Source organism: Solanum tuberosum, unplaced genomic scaffold, assembly GCF_000226075.1.
Source record: "Solanum tuberosum cultivar DM 1-3 516 R44 unplaced genomic scaffold, SolTub_3.0 scf00093, whole genome shotgun sequence".
Taxonomy (NCBI): Eukaryota; Viridiplantae; Streptophyta; class Magnoliopsida; order Solanales; family Solanaceae; genus Solanum; species Solanum tuberosum.
The window spans coordinates 393,291-410,618 of record NW_006239018.1 but is presented as its reverse complement, the minus strand read 5'-3'; the positions used below and the strand labels follow the sequence as shown (position 1 = coordinate 410,618).

Below are 17,328 nucleotides of genomic sequence, written 5' to 3'. Positions count from 1 at the left end.
CAAAATTTAATACTATACATCTATTCTTATGGGGTATTGCTATAAAATACTTATATTAATTATTTTTGACGTATAAGAACGAATAAGTAAAAATGAACAGACGAAGATAATAATGAAGGCGTGGCCAATTACATTAACTTCGGCTTCTTCGCCGGGTGTAGAATAGATGTTTAGGGCAAGATGGTAATTTTGAAAGTAAACGAAATCAAGAAAAGATGAGTATCGAAAACAGAATAAGCCAAATTCCAGCACTATAGTTTGGGAAGACGAAAGAGCAAGAAAACCAAGAGAGAAGAGTCCCCGTTGCCTCTCTCAGTCTCCTTATGCCTTACTATTTCTACTAGGTATCTTCTCTTTCTTTTCTCTTCAATTCATTCTGTAATCTCTCAATTTTCGATTTCTGATTCCTGTTTTTGTGGTCAAAAAGATTGAATTTTTACCTGTTCTTGATACTGTTGTTTGTTGTTCAGAATTGTTTAGACTAATCAAAGCTTTTTGGGTTTTGATCAGTGGATTGAAATATTGTTTTGACTCACTCAAAGATGATGGGTTTAGGGTCTTTCGGTAATGGGGGTTCGTCATCATCCTTCTCCAATTTATCACCTTTAGCTCCACCTTTTACTGTTGATCGGACCAATTCCAAAACGGGTTCAACCCAATTGTTGAATTTCAGTGATTCATCTTATACCGGTACAGTACCATTTGGACAGTCATGGCAGTATGGTGCTGCTAACCCATCACCCACTGGATACAATTTTTTCCCTTCAGTTACTGATTCTGTGCCCACAACTTGTAATATGCCTTTATCACCTGAGTTTTCCCCTGCTGATTCAGTTGAACCCGGTAGTCACTTTTGGTCAACTTCAAACCCAACTGTTCATGCTTCGACTGACACCTATTCGTTTGGCCGTGAGGGATATTATGCCCCTTATGTCCCTTCCATAGTGAGCAATGAACACCCATCGGCGGCGTTCAATGAACCTTCGCTTGATGTTTTGCCTAATTCTGGTAGTATTCATGTTGATGCATCCTCGCAAGTTGATTATACCCAGAGCTTGTCTGGTTTGGAATACCCACATTGGAGTTTTTTTAGTAAAGTGGCTGATGGGAAGCAAGATGAGAGGAATGGAGTTGATGGAAGTTTTTCCTTGGGGAATGTTAATGCTGGTGCTTCATATGGTTACAGGAATTGCATGTCTCAAGGTAATTTCCTTTTGTTCTTATCTGTAGGTAGCCTCATTGTTCCAATTGCAATGTATTCTTCATACGATTGAACATTGATGTGAATGTATATCTTCTCGCATTTTTCAGCTTTAGAATTTCAGCATTCTTATTGTTCATATATGTTCCATACCATGATTTGTTTTGAATATATTACTAAGCTGTACAGGTCTTTGGTTTATCTGTGTCAATTTGCTTTCTGAGTGTATCTAACTTTTGTTTTATTTGCATTTAGGATGTCAAATTTGACTTGTATGGGTTTAACCATTCAATGTCTTATGCTTGTTGTTGGTAATAATCTTTTAATTGCTTTTCACTACTGAAGTACTGTTGTAGTTTTTTTTTTTGCTTCCAAAAAAAGAAAGAAATTTAATTCAGTTGATGAGTATTATTATACTATTCCTGACCTGAAAATTTCCCTCGATTATCAAATCCATTTCAACTTCTTATGTCAATGACAAATTATTCATATCACGGAGTTAAAGCCTTTTATTTCTACATGTCTGATTCATGCGATTTTATCTCTATGTGTGGTGAGGGTCGCTTTATGTGTGTAACTAGTTCAAACTTGGAGCTTAAACGAAGTATCTGTCATTTTTCTAATTGTCTAAATTTGTTGCAATAACGCAATCAGATTGAGGCTTTTGATGTCTGTCATTTTGTAGGTAATTCACTTGAAGGTGTGAACATAGCTAGAGAAGATTCTGGTGCTGGAAATTTTATTGATGGAGTATATACTGGGCCTTCAAGTATGGGACATATGGATGCCAAATCATATCTCACTCAAGAACCAATCTACCAGTCTCTTAACTCAGAAACAGCTATGGGTTCAATTCTCCCCGTGTCTTGCCAAGTGGGTCTTTCTTTAGGGTCTTCTAATAATTACTTGAACTATGAAAACCCTTTTACTCCACATGAGAAATTCTTCCAACCCCTTGATTCTTGTCCCCGTGATACTACATCCACATCAAAATCTTCTCCTGTAGTGGTTATCAGACCAGCACCTTCTGGAAGCCGTTTCTTTGCACCAAAGATAGACTTGCACAAAAATGTGGATATTTGCAAAACTGGAGCTACAAACAGTGAGAAATCAGATGTCTGTGACCTGTTAAAGAGTCAGGAAACTCGGCTACCAATAGATTCTCCGATCAAAGAGTTTTCCTTGGGCTCAAGCACACCGCTGGACTTTGACAAGATCAAAAACATTTTTTTTGCATCGTCGTCAGTTAACAATCTGTGCTCGACCCGTCCTTGTAGCAGCAATAGCATAGAGATTGCAGTTAAAGAAAGATCTGGATCTCAAGCTCCTTGCGCTAGTGCACCACCTGTGACTTTTGCTGAGAAATGTTCAGATGCTCTAGATCTTCATAACCCAAATGTAGATTCACCCTGCTGGAAAGGTGCTCCTGCTTTTCGTATTTCTCTCGGCGACTCTGTTGACGCTTCAAGCCCGTGCCTCTTCACAAGCAAAGTAGAATTCGCTGATTTTAGTCAAAGCAATCCTTTATTTCCTCCAGCAGAATATTCAGGGAAAACTTCCTTAAAAAAACTTGGTGAGGAAAATCTGCATAACCATAATGTATATGCTGGAAATGGTCTGTCTGTTCCTTCGGTAGGCACTGGTACTAATAACTACACCACAGAAGAACTCAGGACCATTGATGTCACAAAAGAAACATTTGTGCCTATGGATCTGTCCAGCAATGGTGGGATACCTAAATTTTCTGAAGATCTGAATAAGCCTAGCAAAGGATATAGTCTACCTCAGTACTCGGAAAATGATTGTCAACTACAATATTCCTGGGGCAAGCACCTTAGTGTTGATGGCCACCAATATGGACCCAAAAAGCATAATTTGCCTGAAGGTTATATGCATACTGGTTTGAGCCTCAATGACACATTAGAGGGTGGAGTAGTTGCACTAGATGCTGCAGAAAATGTTTTACGTTCACCAGCTTCTCAAGAAGATGCCAAGCAGGCCCAACAATATCAAATGGGATCAAGTCCAAAGCTGGATGTTCAAACACTTGTGCATGCAATTCATAACCTTTCGGAACTACTTAAATCTCAATGCTTGGCTAATGCATGTCTACTGGAGGGTCAAGACATTGACACCCTTAAGAGTGCAATTACCAATCTGGGTGCATGTACTGCTAAGAAGATTGAAACAAAAGATACAATGGTTTCCCAGCATGACACTTTCGAAAAGTTCGAAGAATCTCGCCGCTCTTTTATGGTATGTTTTTAGGAGAGATCAAACTAGTTAATTTTGTTTTTTAGGTATGGCCAATGTGTTCAAATTGTGGAAGCAGTTGCAGTATTACCATTACCAGTGTGGAATTAAATCCCTCCTTCCAGACCTTAATACTAGAATGGGATGTCTTATGTCCATGAAGTATTGTTGTTTAAATAAGAGAACCTCAATCATTAGGGTACCCTTTTGACTATTAACTGGGTCAGTCCGTTTTTTGTCTGACCTTTGAATACTTTTATCATGCATTTCTGTTTCGTATGCAAGAATATGAATCTAAGTTTTAGTATGTCATTTTTCTTATCGAATTTACAGGATTTGTGTCAGCTTTCTGACTTTTGATTGTTGTGTATCTTTGGCCTTTGACTGGGTCAGTCCTGTTTATCTTATTGAACTTTGGGTATTTTCATTATGTGCCCTTCTGTTTTATGTGCGAATGATTGAATCGAAGTTTTAAGTTCTTTATTTGTGCATCGACTTGACAGGCCATGTTTGTTAGCATAATTTTGTAGATAACTGTAATTTTCTCCTCCAGGGCACTGAGACAGGCCACCCTCAGTTTATGGAAGAAGTTGCTTGGGATTCTTGTGGCCTCGATAATCAGCCCACGCCTGAAGATAAGAGCAAGAACAATGGTAAGAAAACTGAGAATTCAGCCCTTCTAACTCCTGCAGATGACTTGGGGGATTCAAATGAAGAACAAGTGGTCCAGGTATGCTCTATGTGTAAGTTGTGAAATTTTCATCTAAATTTTGGTCTTGTAAATTCAATGTTGAAAAGGAGACTTTGAAGGAGTTCCAACCATCCAGAGTTCTATGTTATTGGCCTACTAATATGGCAGGCTTGCAGGCTATAAAGAAAGTCCTCAATGAGAACTTTCTCTCTGATGAAGGAATGCAACCCCAAGCCCTTCTTTTCAAGAATTTATGGCTTGAAGCTGAAGCAAAGTTATGTTCTTTAAGCTATAAATCTCGTTTTGACCGTATGAAGATTGAAATGGAGAAGCATAGATTCAGCCAAGGTAAAGTTAAAAGCTGTTTATTTTGGTATCTGTGCTGTGATTCTGTCGCAGTTGTGGTCTTTATTCTGTTTCAGATGTTTCAGTAGATGTGGCTGTTGCCAATAAGATTCTGTACTTCAAATTTTCTCCAGAGTTAAACCTGAATTCCTCAGTGGCACCTGAAGCTGAAAATGACTCAGCGTCAAAGATTACCACTCAGAGTCCCTCTACTTCAAGCAAAAGTGTCCACATTGATGATTCTGTAATGGAGAGATTCAATATTTTAAATAGAAGGGAAGAGAAGCTGAGTTCATCATTCATGAAAGAGGAAAATGATTCTGTTAAGGTTGGCAGTGATTCTGAGGATTCTGTTACAATGAGACTAAATATCCTAAGGAAACAGGGAAACAACTCCAGTTCATCATTCATGCAAGAGAAAAAAGCTTCTGATATAGTTTCCAGTGACACTGAGGATTCTGTTATGGAAAGATTCAACATCTTAAGACGACGGGAAGACAACTTGAAATCATCTTTCATGGGAGAGAAAAAGGATCAGGATGTGGTTGCCAATGATGCTGAGGATTCTGTTAAGGTGAGACTCAACATCTTAAGACAGCGGGAAGACAACTTGAATTCATCTTTCACAGAGGAGACAAAGGATCCAGATATGGTCACTAATGATGCTGAGGATTCTGTTATGGCAAGATTCAATGTATTAACACACCGGGGAGACAACCTGAATTCACCGTTTATGGAGGTTAAAAAAGATCTGGACATGGTGGCTGCTGGTTCTGCAGATATGGAGAATCATGGATTGATAAATGGAGAAGTATCAGGCTATCAGAGAGCAAATGTGGTCATAGAACCTTACTTTTATCATCACAGTATTAATTCCAGTGAAGGATATAACTCCTTTGGGTCTTATGCTGATGGTTCTGGATATGACTCCATGAAACAGTTTCTTCTCTCTGTCGCGGATGATCCAATTGTCCATTCAAATAGGAAGGCCAGACTGGGAAATCACCACTCATCAGGTTTGTATGATAATTCTTCATCAGATTGGGAGCATGTTGCCAAGGATGAGTATGTTTGACATCTGATTATATTTTGATGTTACTCTTTCCAGTCGATATATGAATACACTGTATATATTGTAGAGTAGACGGAACACTACGTATTCCTATTCTCTGCTTGCTGATACTGCAATAACATTACTCGGTTGTGCTCATCGTTTTATTTCTAGCTTACCTGTGCAGTCATTACTATAGTACTTAAATTCTGCTCCCACTTGAGGAAAACATACTTCAGCTAATGCAGAAACACCCACTTAAGTTCAGGATCCTATACTATATGCATGATTCATCTTTTTGTTTGTTTATTACACCTCTTTTCTCTAACATATGATATTGATTTCAAATAATTTGCACAAAGTATTTTATTTAGAGGGCAAATATTTTTTATGTAGGAAAATTATATTTTACCTGCAACCTTATAAATACTAGCAAACTAGTTGTCATGATTATATATTTATAAGCTGGGAAATAATTATTTGTGATTGAACAGCAATATATACATTAGTTTTTCTTTTATGGAACTATAATAGGGGGAGTTAACATACAAAGATTAAATAATATGCATAATACAACATATAATGAGCTGGATGTATTTTGTTCCGTATAAGTGTCTGATTACTTGTATGTGTTAATTACTATGCAATATATATAATTTTTGTTTATGACTTGATGAGGACACCTCACATAATGTGCAAGCTGGATCCTAATTGAATTAAATTACTAGCTTATTATTTACACGATAGAAACTACCGCGGATTTGAATTTATTTTGGATCCTAATTGAATTAAATTACTAGCTTATTATTTACACAATAGAAACTACCGCGGATTTGAATTTATTTTTAATCCATTGCTAATTTGTAGTTAAATGAGATGAGTATGAGATTATTGTTATTTAACTACGAAATTGTGTCAGTCGCTAATTCTTTATTTTCTGGTACTATAATTATATGCATGTGATATTACCTTGTTTAAAATATTATTTCAACCATCAAATGCCGACATTTTACTTTAATTAGTGAATAGTGTTTTAACTCCAATAAATCTGCAAAATCTCAAGTCACGGGTCCAAGATATCATATTCATTCTTGGATTTAAGTTATATATATATCATATATGCATGAACGGTGTAGTGAATTTTCTTTTATACTAGCAATGAATATTAACTTGTGAATTGTGATTGTAAGTAAGATTATTATTTTTATCAAATTATCAACTAATGTTTATAAAATATAATCGTGTAAAAATATTTTTTACGATGCATAAAAGTCATACTCTTCTTTGTAAAACCCTCCGATTCATTTTTAAAAAACTGGCGGCAAGTCTTTTGTAGTTAACGTAACTCAATGATTATACATTTGATTAAAGAAATATAATTAGAACTAATAGAAAATAAAAAGACCCACTTGCAAGCATAATCCACTACAATTAGCATAAATCTAGGGTTAAATCAATGTCTAACTACTACACTTTGTATTTTCATGCAAAAAAAGTCAACAAAATAGATTGGATGAGAAGTTTATTAAACCAAAAGAAAAAGAAAGATAGTAAAATGTATTTACGTGCAATTATAGTCGATCACTGACCAACTCCAGTTGTAACTAAACCTTCAAAAACATTGGGGCATCTTTGCTTACGTATATACTTCCTCCGTCCACTTATACTCGTGCACTATATTAAAAATAAATAAATGTTACTTACTTGTCTAAATTAAAAAATCAAGAAATAATTTATCATTTACCATTTTATTAATATTCCTTCAGTCTAGTTTAACTTGTCCACTATACTAAAAATAGTTGTTTATTAATACTTGTCCAATTTATTTATTACTCTGAATGTGTCAAGTCAATACTGAACAAGTAAAAATAAAATGGAAAAAGTACCTCTTGTGTGTGAGGTAAAACATGAATAAGTAAAAATGGACGGAGGAAGTATAAGTTACAGTTTATTGCCTTCCAACCATGCACTAAAATATTATAGATTAGCTATTGTATCAATACAAGTTAACATTGCATCCACTTGATATCCACGGGCTGGCCCTATATATTGACATCTATTATTAATGATAAAGCTACTCAAGCTTTACCAAGAAAAATTAAGGGAGAATGAGTGCAAGAATATTGATTAGTGCACTAATATTCTTGGTTTTATGTGAGTGTATGATGTTAGAAGCACAACTTCAAGTGGGATTTTATGATAATTCATGTAGTATGGCTGAGTTCATTGTGAGACAAGAGGTTACAAATGCCTTCTTTATAAATAAGGGAGTGGCTGCTGGCCTTGTCCGCATGCATTTCCATGATTGTTTCGTTAGAGTAAGTCGTATCATTTTTGCATAATCTATGTATTTTATCTGTTGTAACGGCTAACCTTGTTGGCATTGTGGATAGGGTTGTGATGGATCAGTGCTGATCGACTCAACTTCAACAAACTCAGCTGAGAAGGACTCACCAGCAAATAACCCGAGCCTTAGAGGTTTCGAAGTCATTGATAGTGCAAAGGCCAGGTTGGAATCTGTTTGTCAAGGAGTCGTTTCCTGTGCTGATATAGTCGCTTTTGCAGCTAGGGATAGTGTAGCGATAGTAAGTAAAATACAATTTGTGATGCAAATTAAGATTTATCAAGTATTATTACCATAGTACTAGCCTCTCTACTTTCACGAGGTAAAGATAAGGTCTACATACACTCCATGGGATTTCATGGAGTATGTTGTTATATTACTTACTTGCACACTTGAAATTACTGTAGACTGGAGGATTTGGCTATGAAGTTCCAGCTGGTAGAAGAGATGGCAGAATCTCACTAGCTTCTGAAACAACAAGTTTGCCCCCGCCTACATTGAATGTTGACCAGCTCACCCAAAACTTCAAAAATATGGGACTCACCCAAGAAGAAATGGTTACTCTCTCTGGTAAGCAGCAGTGTAGCACTTCGTTTTCAGTTCTATGCACTGACATTTTACTGAATCTTTGATCTCTGATGTCTAGGAGCTCACACCATTGGTCGATCTCATTGCCTGGCCTTCAGGAACAGACTATACAGCTTCAACTCAACAACAAGCCAGGATCCCAGTCTTGATCCTTCCTATGCAGCCCAGTTGAAACAGCAATGTCCAGAAGGCAGCACGGATGCAAGTTTGGTGGTGCCAATGAACCCTGTAAGCCCAGCTATCACTGATGAATGTTACTACACCGATATTCTGGCCAACAGGGGCTTGTTTACATCCGATCAAACTCTTCTCACAAATCCAACTACAGCTATCCAAGTAATACAAAATGCTAGGTATCCATTCCTCTGGAAAAGTAAATTTGCTAGTGCAATGGTTAAAATGGGCCAAATTGGTGTCTTGACAGGCACAGCTGGAGAGATCCGAGCTAACTGTAGAGTCATCAATAGCTGAACAAAAATGTTATATATATATATCTGTATTCTAATAGAGGATTGCTCCTTTCAAGCTGGAACTTTCCGCACTATCTTCTTCAACCAGTTAGTACTGGGAAATCGACTATGTATTGCTCTGCTGCCCTTTTATTATGTCCTTTATCACTGTCAGAAAATTGAAATTGCAAATATCTTCAGTTATTAGATCTTAAGCTATTGTGCTGTTCAGGCAAAATGGAACTGCCAGATATCATGCTCAATATAAATTCAAAAACAATCAACATAATAAAGAAAGCCCTTCATTTCTTGATATTGGTCATTGAGGTTCTACAATGCACTACTACTCAATAGCGGTTCACCAATTAACAAGGGCAACAAAAATAGAATGAAAGCATAACTTCTTCCAAAATTCATCATAGAGCACGAATTGAAAGGTGAAACTTTAAAAAAAAAAAAAAACTCAAGTGGTCAGCTCCATGATGGCACTGACTATGTCTCCATTGTGGGTCTTCAGAGCCTTGACTGCCTTGCCCCTAGACACTCCTGCTTGTGTCGAGACCAATTCAATGTCCCGAGGTTCAACACCAGTCTCATCGACCTCTTCTTCCTGATCTGCCTCTGCAGCAGCATTAGAGCCAGACACATCTGGCTTAGCCATAACAGATCCCATGTCTGGCATCCTAAACTGCTGAGCTGCTTGTGTCTGCAACTGAGAGCTCAAATCCTCAATCTTAGCCTCTCCAAATATGACATAAGTCTCAGAATTTGGGCTTTTGAAGACATCTGGCTTTGAGATGAAGAATAAAACCTGCAGTATTGTGATTCAAAATGGTTTGCATATATCCTTATTCTTTTTTTAAAATATAAAATTCAATGAAGAATGATCAAGGTAATTTACATTTTTGGTCCTCTTAATAGTGACCCTGCTAACCCCTGTAACAGGTTTCATGCCAAGCTTCAACATGGCTTTCCGACTCTTCTTCTCACTTCTGCTTTGCTTAGAATTGCCACCTGCATCATTTTCCACACATATTCTTCTAAGAATTATATTGCCAAGAATAATACAGTGTGGCATGTTATCTCACCCGTCATACAACCATGCAAGGAAGTTAAACAGATCATGTAGAATTTTGTGCAAAAGCAAAACAAAATGGATCATCAAAACAAGCACAAAGAGATAAGTAGCAAGTCCAAAAACATCAATACTGGTCAGAACTGCACACCAGGAAATATATTGCATGCAATAGCTAATAAGCTACACCAAACCAAAAGGCATAACATAATTTCATGCAATACTCAAAATCCTGGCAATCCATCCAATAACTACTCAGAGAGAAATGGATTAGCATAACATCATCCAATGTCAAAAACCTGGCAATCATATAACATTTATTACGAATTACAAAAATGATGTCCAACAAGCTTTTGAAAACAGTCGCATTAAGCATTTAACTTATTACTACAAAAACAAACCCCAAATAGTTTCAATGCATTGAATTATCCACAAAGAGTTCAACTTGAAGGGAATTTTTAAGATAAACAAATTAAAACGCAACAAGTATTACAAGTTACAAAAATGATGAATAAAATCAATCACACGATTTAATCATTCCATAATTAGAAATGCACACTCGAACAAGTCAGTAAACTGTATCGGAATCCTTTTCTCCTTCTAACAAGGTTTTGAAAACAGTGAATTTAAGCATTTAACTTATTACTACTAACCAAACAAACCCTAAATAGTTTGAAAGCGTCATACTATCCACAAATGATTCAAATTGCAGGGAATCTTAAGCAATGCATAAGCAAATTAGCTCATCCAATCAAATAACCTTCAAAACGTCTTCTAAAAGGAATGCCGTCGAAATAGAATTCACTCACAAACCATATAAAAATCAGCACAGTTATAGGAAAGGCAACAAATGAAAAAAAAGGGAATAGGGGAAGGCAAATAATACCTTGGGCACCATCCTCCTTGTCATCATCTTCGTCGTCTTCAGAATCATCGGCGTCATCATCGTGGTCGTCTTCCTCTTTCACGTCCTCCACGATGGGCTCATCCTCCTGAATCTTCTTCTCGGCTTCGAGTTCTTCGATGACGGGACCTGGCATGGCTACTTGTGTGTGATGGAACCGCAGGGATTTTCGGTGCTTTGAGGATAAAATTCGTAAGCAGGAAGGAGTGAAACAAATGGTGAGGTTTTATCCTAGGGTTCCTCTGTAATGGGCTTCCGTAATTTAAGCCCAATATCATCATCAGCCCACTTATACCTTGTCTTTCATATCTTCCAATAATATTGCATAAGAAAATGATTATTATGAAATTCAACTCCCTTCTTTTAATCTTTAGGATAAAAAAACAAAAATATTTGTCAAGACGAAAATGTTTCAAGGACTGTGAATTAAATTAATTTTCTTTTTATTTTTGTAATAACGATGTTAAAGTCAGATTTTTTTAAGCTCACTGAAATTCTACCATGACCATTATAATTTGAATAAAAATAATAATATTGCGATGATTTCTTATATTTTATTCATCAATTTCATGTGTTGTCTTCAATCGATCTAACGTGACAAATATAAGTCGCTCGTTTTTGGACGATTTGATACAGTTGTTTCTTTTTAGATATTTCAAGTTCTATATTTTCAATATTATGTTTCATAAAATGATATACTAGTACCATACCTAACTAAATTCAGTATGATTCACGATTTTGATTCATTCTGTTCTGTAAATTGGTTTCTTTCGGCTTGGATGTAAATAAACAATTTTAAGAGGTATATTTTTTTGGACAAAATAATAAATCTAAGCATTTTCGTCTATTAGAAAGGACACTATGATTAATGATCATGGATGAATTAATGAATTAGACTACCATCACTTCTGAATAAAATAAATATAGATAGAAAATTGAAAATGTCGATTTCTCATTTCAAAAATCTAAGAGAGGTGGGAAAGCCGAAAAATAAGTAGACAAGAAGAAAACTCCTATTTCGAAGTAGTCTAGGGATTTAAGTTACTCACTTTAACACTGCCATATGATTGTATAAAACTGGTAACTGGACGGATTGGAAGGATAAAAATGGGTTGAAATAGCCCTAGTTGGGCTGTTTTCATTTAACAAAACCTGGAAATACTTGATTCAAGGTAAAATTCGTTCTTGAGAAAGAACGGTGACTCATAGAAACCCAAGAAATTTATTAGTATTTCCTACAATTACTCTATCAAAAAATAACTACAGCTAAAAAAGAACTATAGCAACAAAAGAAATGCACAAAAGTAAATTTATTACAGCCAAACCAAAAATAAAAGCAGCAAGAAAAATGAGGATTCGGGCTCTTTCTCTTTCTTTTTGGTGCAAAAGGATACTTAACATTGAACACTTAACTGTTCGTTTGCCTCCAAAAAATATTCAAAACATACAAAAGGGGACAAACAAAAGGTTTACTATACAGTAGTAGTAGACGACTTAATAACTATTGACATCATGCTTCGTAGTCCCAATTTTTCCAGTAAGTCAGCAAGGCTATTTTTGCTAGAAGAAGGGTTAGTCAATCAAATACAATTATCCACAAAAAATTAATTCCCTCACCCCACCACACAACCAATGCACGCAAAATAATAATAAGTAGGGTGAAGAGAACTTCCACTAGGCAGCTGAATCTGGCATATGTGTGTCTCCAGCCTCAATAGGCGGGATAGGATCAGCAGCAGCAGCAGGTACAAGAAAAGCAGGAACCCTTTCAGGGGAACAACCAATATTAGCAGGAAGAGCATCAACAGCAGGTGCAGGTGCAGGTGCAGGTGCATGTGAAGAGGAGGCGGAATCAGGCTTAGATGCTACACTGTCCACCGTGGTAGATGCGGGGGTTGGGCCAGGCTCATGGGACACGGATGGACCAGCTAAATGTTGGGCTAGAATCTCTGAAACCTTATCAGGTAGAGCTTCTAGCGTTAGCAACATCTGCTTGAAGTTATCTTCCATAGTCATTCTAATATCAGCAAGGTCCCTTACAATATTTGCCAACATCATCCTAATTTCAGCCAATTGCTCCCTATTCCGCTCTGCAATTGCGAAATGCATGCTCGTGGTCAGTTAATTGAAATGCAAGTTCATCTATTTCTCATTCTAAAAAACTTTCAAAACAGAGGCGCACTGAGCATTTAAATTGTTAAAACTACCAAAACAAGAACAACAAATAGTTTCTATTAGGGCAGAACTTTCAAGGAATTAACAAACGTGTAGCAGCAAAACAACTCATGCAACCAAAAACTTCAAGTCTTCAAATACCATACGATCTCTCTAAGCTAGTGTTTGACCATAAATTTTGAGAGTAGTTTCTGAAAATTATCTTCAAATATCTGTTTGACCATGAAATTTGATCTGAAATGTGACAGTTTTTGTAACTTTCCCTCACAAACTTCAATTTTTTTCCAAGTATAATGCATGTCCAAAAACAACTTCAAAAACTCATATTTTCACATTTCAACTTCAAAATCTAAATCCAAATCGAGCCGTCGGAATAGATATTTCACGAAATGAGAGGTTTACCAACAGACCATATTTAAACCAGCATACATACTTAAGACAGTTCAAAATTTGAATAACAAAAAGCAGAATGAAGCTCTAAAAGGGATAAGGGAAGACAACGAGCACCTTCGGCGTCATCTTCCTTGTCATCGTCATCGTCAGAATCCTCGGCGTCATCACCTTCGTCGGAATCATCCATATCATCGTCGACTTCCACGATCCAGTCATCATCCTGAAGCTTCTTCTCGTTTTCGACGATAAGACCTGGCATCGCTGCTTCTGAATGCTGGCACGGGAAGGGGAAGGGAAGGGGAAGGGGAAGGGGTTTTCACTTTTTACAGTGTTTTGTGATTAAAAATTTGTACGCCGGAAGATATTTTCTTTACCAAATGGTGGGTCTATTACCTTATGGTTCCTCCCTTTGGACTTGTTAACTATAGCCCAATTTCATCGGCCCAACTAATACATTGCTTCTTCTCTTTAAAATGAATTCTGAATCTAAATACGAATATGAGTGTAGTATTGCATTTATGATAAAATCTAAAAAATTTACCGTGACAGTAACTTTGTGAGCAAAAGATAAATCATGTACATTATAAATAAAAATGTAAAAAAAAAGTATTTGACAAAAGAGAGTTGCTCGGACGGTAAGCATCCTTTACTTTCAATTGATTGTGAGTTCGTCTAGCATATCATTTTTTTAGGAGCTTCATTAAGGAAAATGATCTTTTCACACTTAAAAGCAAACATGTAAAATCAATGTAAGTTTCACAAGTAAAACAAGTCATCAAAGTTTGATCCAGATTTGTTTTTTCCATCATAACAGCAACATCCTTAATTCCCTTTTGAGAAATTTGCTATCACACTCTCGAGCATAGACAATGAAATCATCAAGCTGGTAATTGAAATCTCAAAGTTGGTTATCACCAAACTTATTATTGAAATATTCGGCCAACTTCATAATTCTATTCTCACCAGAACTAGCAAATGAATAAATCGGATTCAAATTAGTCATACCAAGGATTAAGTCGCTAGTTACTATATCAAAGTGATAATTAATCTTCTAGAGTTGCAAATTTATAACTTTATAAAATACTTTCACACAAAAGTGATGTAAATATGAAACTTCGGACCTCCTACTACTTTGACCATGGATAGTCTTCATCCATTTTGGAACCAAATCATTAAGTTTGCCACAAAACGAATAACCAGATCCAACATCCACTTCCATCGAGCTTTTAGGAGTTCAAATAATGTTCTTTATAAATAATTTTAAAAAAGTTAGGGGTAGGGGAAGGAAATGAAGAGGGGATTACAATGTGGGAAACGAACCCTCACCAGTAAGATGAGAGTTCAAGTAGCCAACTAATTGAGCTATAAAGCTTCCCCGGAGTTTAAATAATGTTCACTCGTAGATATAACAAGAACACAAGAAGCAAAAATCAATATGTACTCGCAAAGACACAAGATTTTATCTGCAACATTGTAATTTGTAACACAAAGAAATTAAGGGAGTTGGCTTCAAACAGAACAGCAAGGACTGTTGAAATCATTTTCCACTGAAGTTGAAGCATTTACTGGTGACTTCACTTCAACCGCTAATATACTAGAAGGAACAAGTTCATCCCACATTTTTGCATACCTTAAGCAAAATATCTACAAAAATCTAGCATAATTTTGAGACACACTTGAATACAGACCTCATATCCAACTTAATATCCCAGATCATAACTAGGTACGTAACCATACTGCAGCTAATGGGCCGAACGAGCCATCACTGCACAAAATTTACAAGTCTAGGAAAGATGCAATGTTGTGAATACTTTTTCTTCAATTACTTTTTTGGGGCGTTCCTCAGAGCCTTCCAAGCCTCATTATTCATGGCATGGCAATGGGCTGAATTCCCAGTCCAGGATTTGCAAGGAGCAGCCACATCACAGACATAGCAATAACACTGCACCAAATCCAAAGGCACACAAGATGATTAATTTGTGACTACAACAACAACAACAACTATTTAAGACAAAGCTATGAAGCATTAGAATGTATTGCATACGTAAAGCTAGAGTAACAATACAAGGAATGCATTACAACAGGTTAGCTCATCGAAGTTCCAATTTAGAACTGTCCCATTCTTGGATCTAATAATGGATTGCATAAATATTTTTTTCTTTTCAAACAAGTCCAATTATTGAACATATAAATAATCAGACATCAACCAAACACAGGTTAGCTCTCACTTTGACCAGAAATTTTTCATGGCAATACTAAATCTATAAAGCTAGAGACAATCCAGAGAAATCAGTACCACAAACTTGTCTTACAAAAAGCATTGTATATTCTGCCAATATAGTTTTCCAATGAATAACTGGCATCGCTCATCTCACAACTTAAATTACTAGAAAGAAACAGTTTTCCCTATTCGGTAATTCAGGAATATCTTCTATATACCCGCAGATGTTTCTTACCTAATTCTTTTAAAACAGAAGAAGCTAAAAAGAGTAAAGTAATAACAGAAGCTTACTACTAAAATACTGAAGCAAGAACATTATACTAGAATTGGATGCACACGTTTCCTCTTATCCAAGGCACAAAAGATGATAAATTTAATACTACAACAACTATCTGTCAAACCCAATCTAATTGAATCTTAAAATGATTAATCTAATGACATAAAAAATCACATAATTAATAAAATGAAACAAATATTACCATTTCACAGTAATCCTGGTGAGGTGTCTTCTCAAAAGGATGTTTCACGCAGTCATGCCTTGGATGTGGAAAGTCTCGACATGCCACCTTTTCACCATCAAGATCAATAATCATGTCAGTCATAGAATCCCATTAAGAATAAAAGGATTACTCAAGGCCAAAAAATCCTATACAGCGGCACATAATAAATGGTAGCCAAATGATGGTAAGTACACAGAGATAAGGAATCGCCACGGAGGAAGAGCAAAAGATAATAATCCATCCTTTTAATTGTTCCATGGGATGTTAAATTAAGGAACATCATCCACGATCAATCCAACACTCGGTAGTTGTGCCCCAAATACGTAGCAAGAAAAAACTCAACTGGACAGACTTATGAAATGAGACTAATGATAATGCTGTTCAAGTTGTGACATTTTAAGAGCTACTTCACCGACTAATTAAGTTCGCGTTTGTACCACTTCACCCCCAATTCTGACAGGAGATTATCAATCTCATTTCATGCTAAGGGAATGTAGTATTCAATTTAGAGGTAAATAGTTCATTTTGTCATCAAATCACCTTTAAATGTAAGTGCAGCTACATTGCATATATGAGATAAGACTAAATTAAGAGAGATTCAAATAAAGACATTCTAATCAATTCAATAAGATATCAAGAAAAAGTAAGAAAATACAACCAGCATTCCCCAAACCCTAATAGAGAAATCCCAATTCCATCAATTTAAGTCGAAATTGAAGGCAAATAATGGTTAAAACAAGAAAACAAAAGAACCCCTAGATATTAAATGTACCTCTCCTTTTTCGGCGAGAACAGAAAGGTCAGAAGCATCAAGACTTTTGGAAACAGATAACTTTGAGATATCTACAGATTCATAAGGATCAAAATCGAGGATAAAGCACTCCTCTTTCTCTTCAAACTCTTTCAATTGCTCTCTCTTTTTGAGGCAAAATACAGGTCTCAATGGAGTTCCTTCATCGATTGGTGAAGTAGATAAATCTACTACCAATGGAGTAACACAATCCGGCCTTTCAAGCTTCTTCACCATTTTTGCGGAAAAAAGTGAACGTTAATGGAAATAAAATTTGGATTGCGATGGTAGCAGGAAAAGTGAACGTTTCTCCCAAAATTCGAATTTCTTTTGGGGAAGAGGAGTAGC

The 17,328-nt window shown here is 36.2% G+C and overlaps 5 protein-coding genes across 5 annotated transcripts; 2 read left to right on the top strand and 3 right to left on the bottom strand.

Annotated features, from left to right (window-relative positions):
- Positions 1-214: 214 nt before the first annotated feature.
- LOC102592566 (uncharacterized) lies at positions 215-5,714 on the top strand. The gene is made up of 6 exons (XM_006347464.2): positions 215-344; positions 511-1,203; positions 1,887-3,457; positions 4,008-4,184; positions 4,322-4,493; positions 4,625-5,714. The coding sequence occupies exons 2-6, from the start codon at positions 543-545 to the stop codon at positions 5,563-5,565; spliced, it is 3,522 nt and encodes a 1,173-aa protein (XP_006347526.1). The 5' UTR covers positions 215-344; positions 511-542; the 3' UTR covers positions 5,566-5,714.
- A 1,856-nt stretch (positions 5,715-7,570) lies between these two features.
- Positions 7,571-9,137, top strand: LOC102592222 (peroxidase 5-like). Its single transcript, XM_006347463.2, has 4 exons — positions 7,571-7,859; positions 7,935-8,126; positions 8,293-8,455; positions 8,532-9,137. The coding sequence occupies exons 1-4, from the start codon at positions 7,650-7,652 to the stop codon at positions 8,942-8,944; spliced, it is 978 nt and encodes a 325-aa protein (XP_006347525.1). The 5' UTR covers positions 7,571-7,649; the 3' UTR covers positions 8,945-9,137.
- Positions 9,138-9,208: 71 nt separating this feature from the next.
- LOC102591892 (nascent polypeptide-associated complex subunit alpha-like protein 2) lies at positions 9,209-11,121 on the bottom strand. Its single transcript, XM_006347462.2, has 3 exons — positions 10,884-11,121; positions 9,824-9,936; positions 9,209-9,733 (listed from the first exon to the last, which is right to left on the bottom strand). The coding sequence occupies exons 1-3, from the start codon at positions 11,035-11,037 to the stop codon at positions 9,386-9,388; spliced, it is 615 nt and encodes a 204-aa protein (XP_006347524.1). The 5' UTR covers positions 11,038-11,121; the 3' UTR covers positions 9,209-9,385.
- A 1,075-nt stretch (positions 11,122-12,196) lies between these two features.
- On the bottom strand, positions 12,197-13,942 carry LOC102591550 (protein OVEREXPRESSOR OF CATIONIC PEROXIDASE 3-like). Its single transcript, XM_006347461.2, has 3 exons — positions 13,863-13,942; positions 13,584-13,743; positions 12,197-12,991 (listed from the first exon to the last, which is right to left on the bottom strand). The coding sequence occupies exons 2-3, from the start codon at positions 13,726-13,728 to the stop codon at positions 12,576-12,578; spliced, it is 561 nt and encodes a 186-aa protein (XP_006347523.1). The 5' UTR covers positions 13,729-13,743; positions 13,863-13,942; the 3' UTR covers positions 12,197-12,575.
- An 884-nt stretch (positions 13,943-14,826) lies between these two features.
- Positions 14,827-17,328, bottom strand: LOC102591225 (uncharacterized). Its single transcript, XM_006347460.2, has 3 exons — positions 16,963-17,328; positions 16,170-16,256; positions 14,827-15,411 (listed from the first exon to the last, which is right to left on the bottom strand). The coding sequence occupies exons 1-3, from the start codon at positions 17,215-17,217 to the stop codon at positions 15,292-15,294; spliced, it is 462 nt and encodes a 153-aa protein (XP_006347522.1). The 5' UTR covers positions 17,218-17,328; the 3' UTR covers positions 14,827-15,291.

Bases quoted from the DNA above. Each gene is read 5' to 3' on its own strand.
- LOC102592566 (XM_006347464.2), top strand. From the start codon at position 543: ATGATGGGTTTAGGGTCTTTCGGTAATGGGGGTTCGTCATCATCCTTC. The intron at 4,185-4,321 runs GTATGCTCTATG...GCAGGCTTGCAG, and splicing joins ATGAAGAACAAGTGGTCCAG to GCTATAAAGAAAGTCCTCAA. The intron at 4,494-4,624 runs GTAAAGTTAAAA...AATTTTCTCCAG, and splicing joins GAAGCATAGATTCAGCCAAG to AGTTAAACCTGAATTCCTCA.
- LOC102592222 (XM_006347463.2), top strand. From the start codon at position 7,650: ATGAGTGCAAGAATATTGATTAGTGCACTAATATTCTTGGTTTTATGT. The intron at 8,127-8,292 runs GTAAGTAAAATA...AAATTACTGTAG, and splicing joins CTAGGGATAGTGTAGCGATA to ACTGGAGGATTTGGCTATGA. The intron at 8,456-8,531 runs GTAAGCAGCAGT...TCTGATGTCTAG, and splicing joins AGAAATGGTTACTCTCTCTG to GAGCTCACACCATTGGTCGA.
- LOC102591892 (XM_006347462.2), bottom strand. From the start codon at position 11,037: ATGCCAGGTCCCGTCATCGAAGAACTCGAAGCCGAGAAGAAGATTCAG. The intron at 9,937-10,883 runs GTATTATTTGCC...AAAATGATGCAG, and splicing joins CAAGGAGGATGGTGCCCAAG to GTGGCAATTCTAAGCAAAGC. The intron at 9,734-9,823 runs GTAAATTACCTT...ACAATACTGCAG, and splicing joins CTATTAAGAGGACCAAAAAT to GTTTTATTCTTCATCTCAAA.
- LOC102591550 (XM_006347461.2), bottom strand. From the start codon at position 13,728: ATGCCAGGTCTTATCGTCGAAAACGAGAAGAAGCTTCAGGATGATGAC. The intron at 12,992-13,583 runs GTGCTCGTTGTC...TCGCAATTGCAG, and splicing joins CAAGGAAGATGACGCCGAAG to AGCGGAATAGGGAGCAATTG.
- LOC102591225 (XM_006347460.2), bottom strand. From the start codon at position 17,217: ATGGTGAAGAAGCTTGAAAGGCCGGATTGTGTTACTCCATTGGTAGTA. The intron at 16,257-16,962 runs GTACATTTAATA...GATGGTGAAAAG, and splicing joins TTCTCGCCGAAAAAGGAGAG to GTGGCATGTCGAGACTTTCC. The intron at 15,412-16,169 runs GTAATATTTGTT...GATTTGGTGCAG, and splicing joins ACCAGGATTACTGTGAAATG to TGTTATTGCTATGTCTGTGA.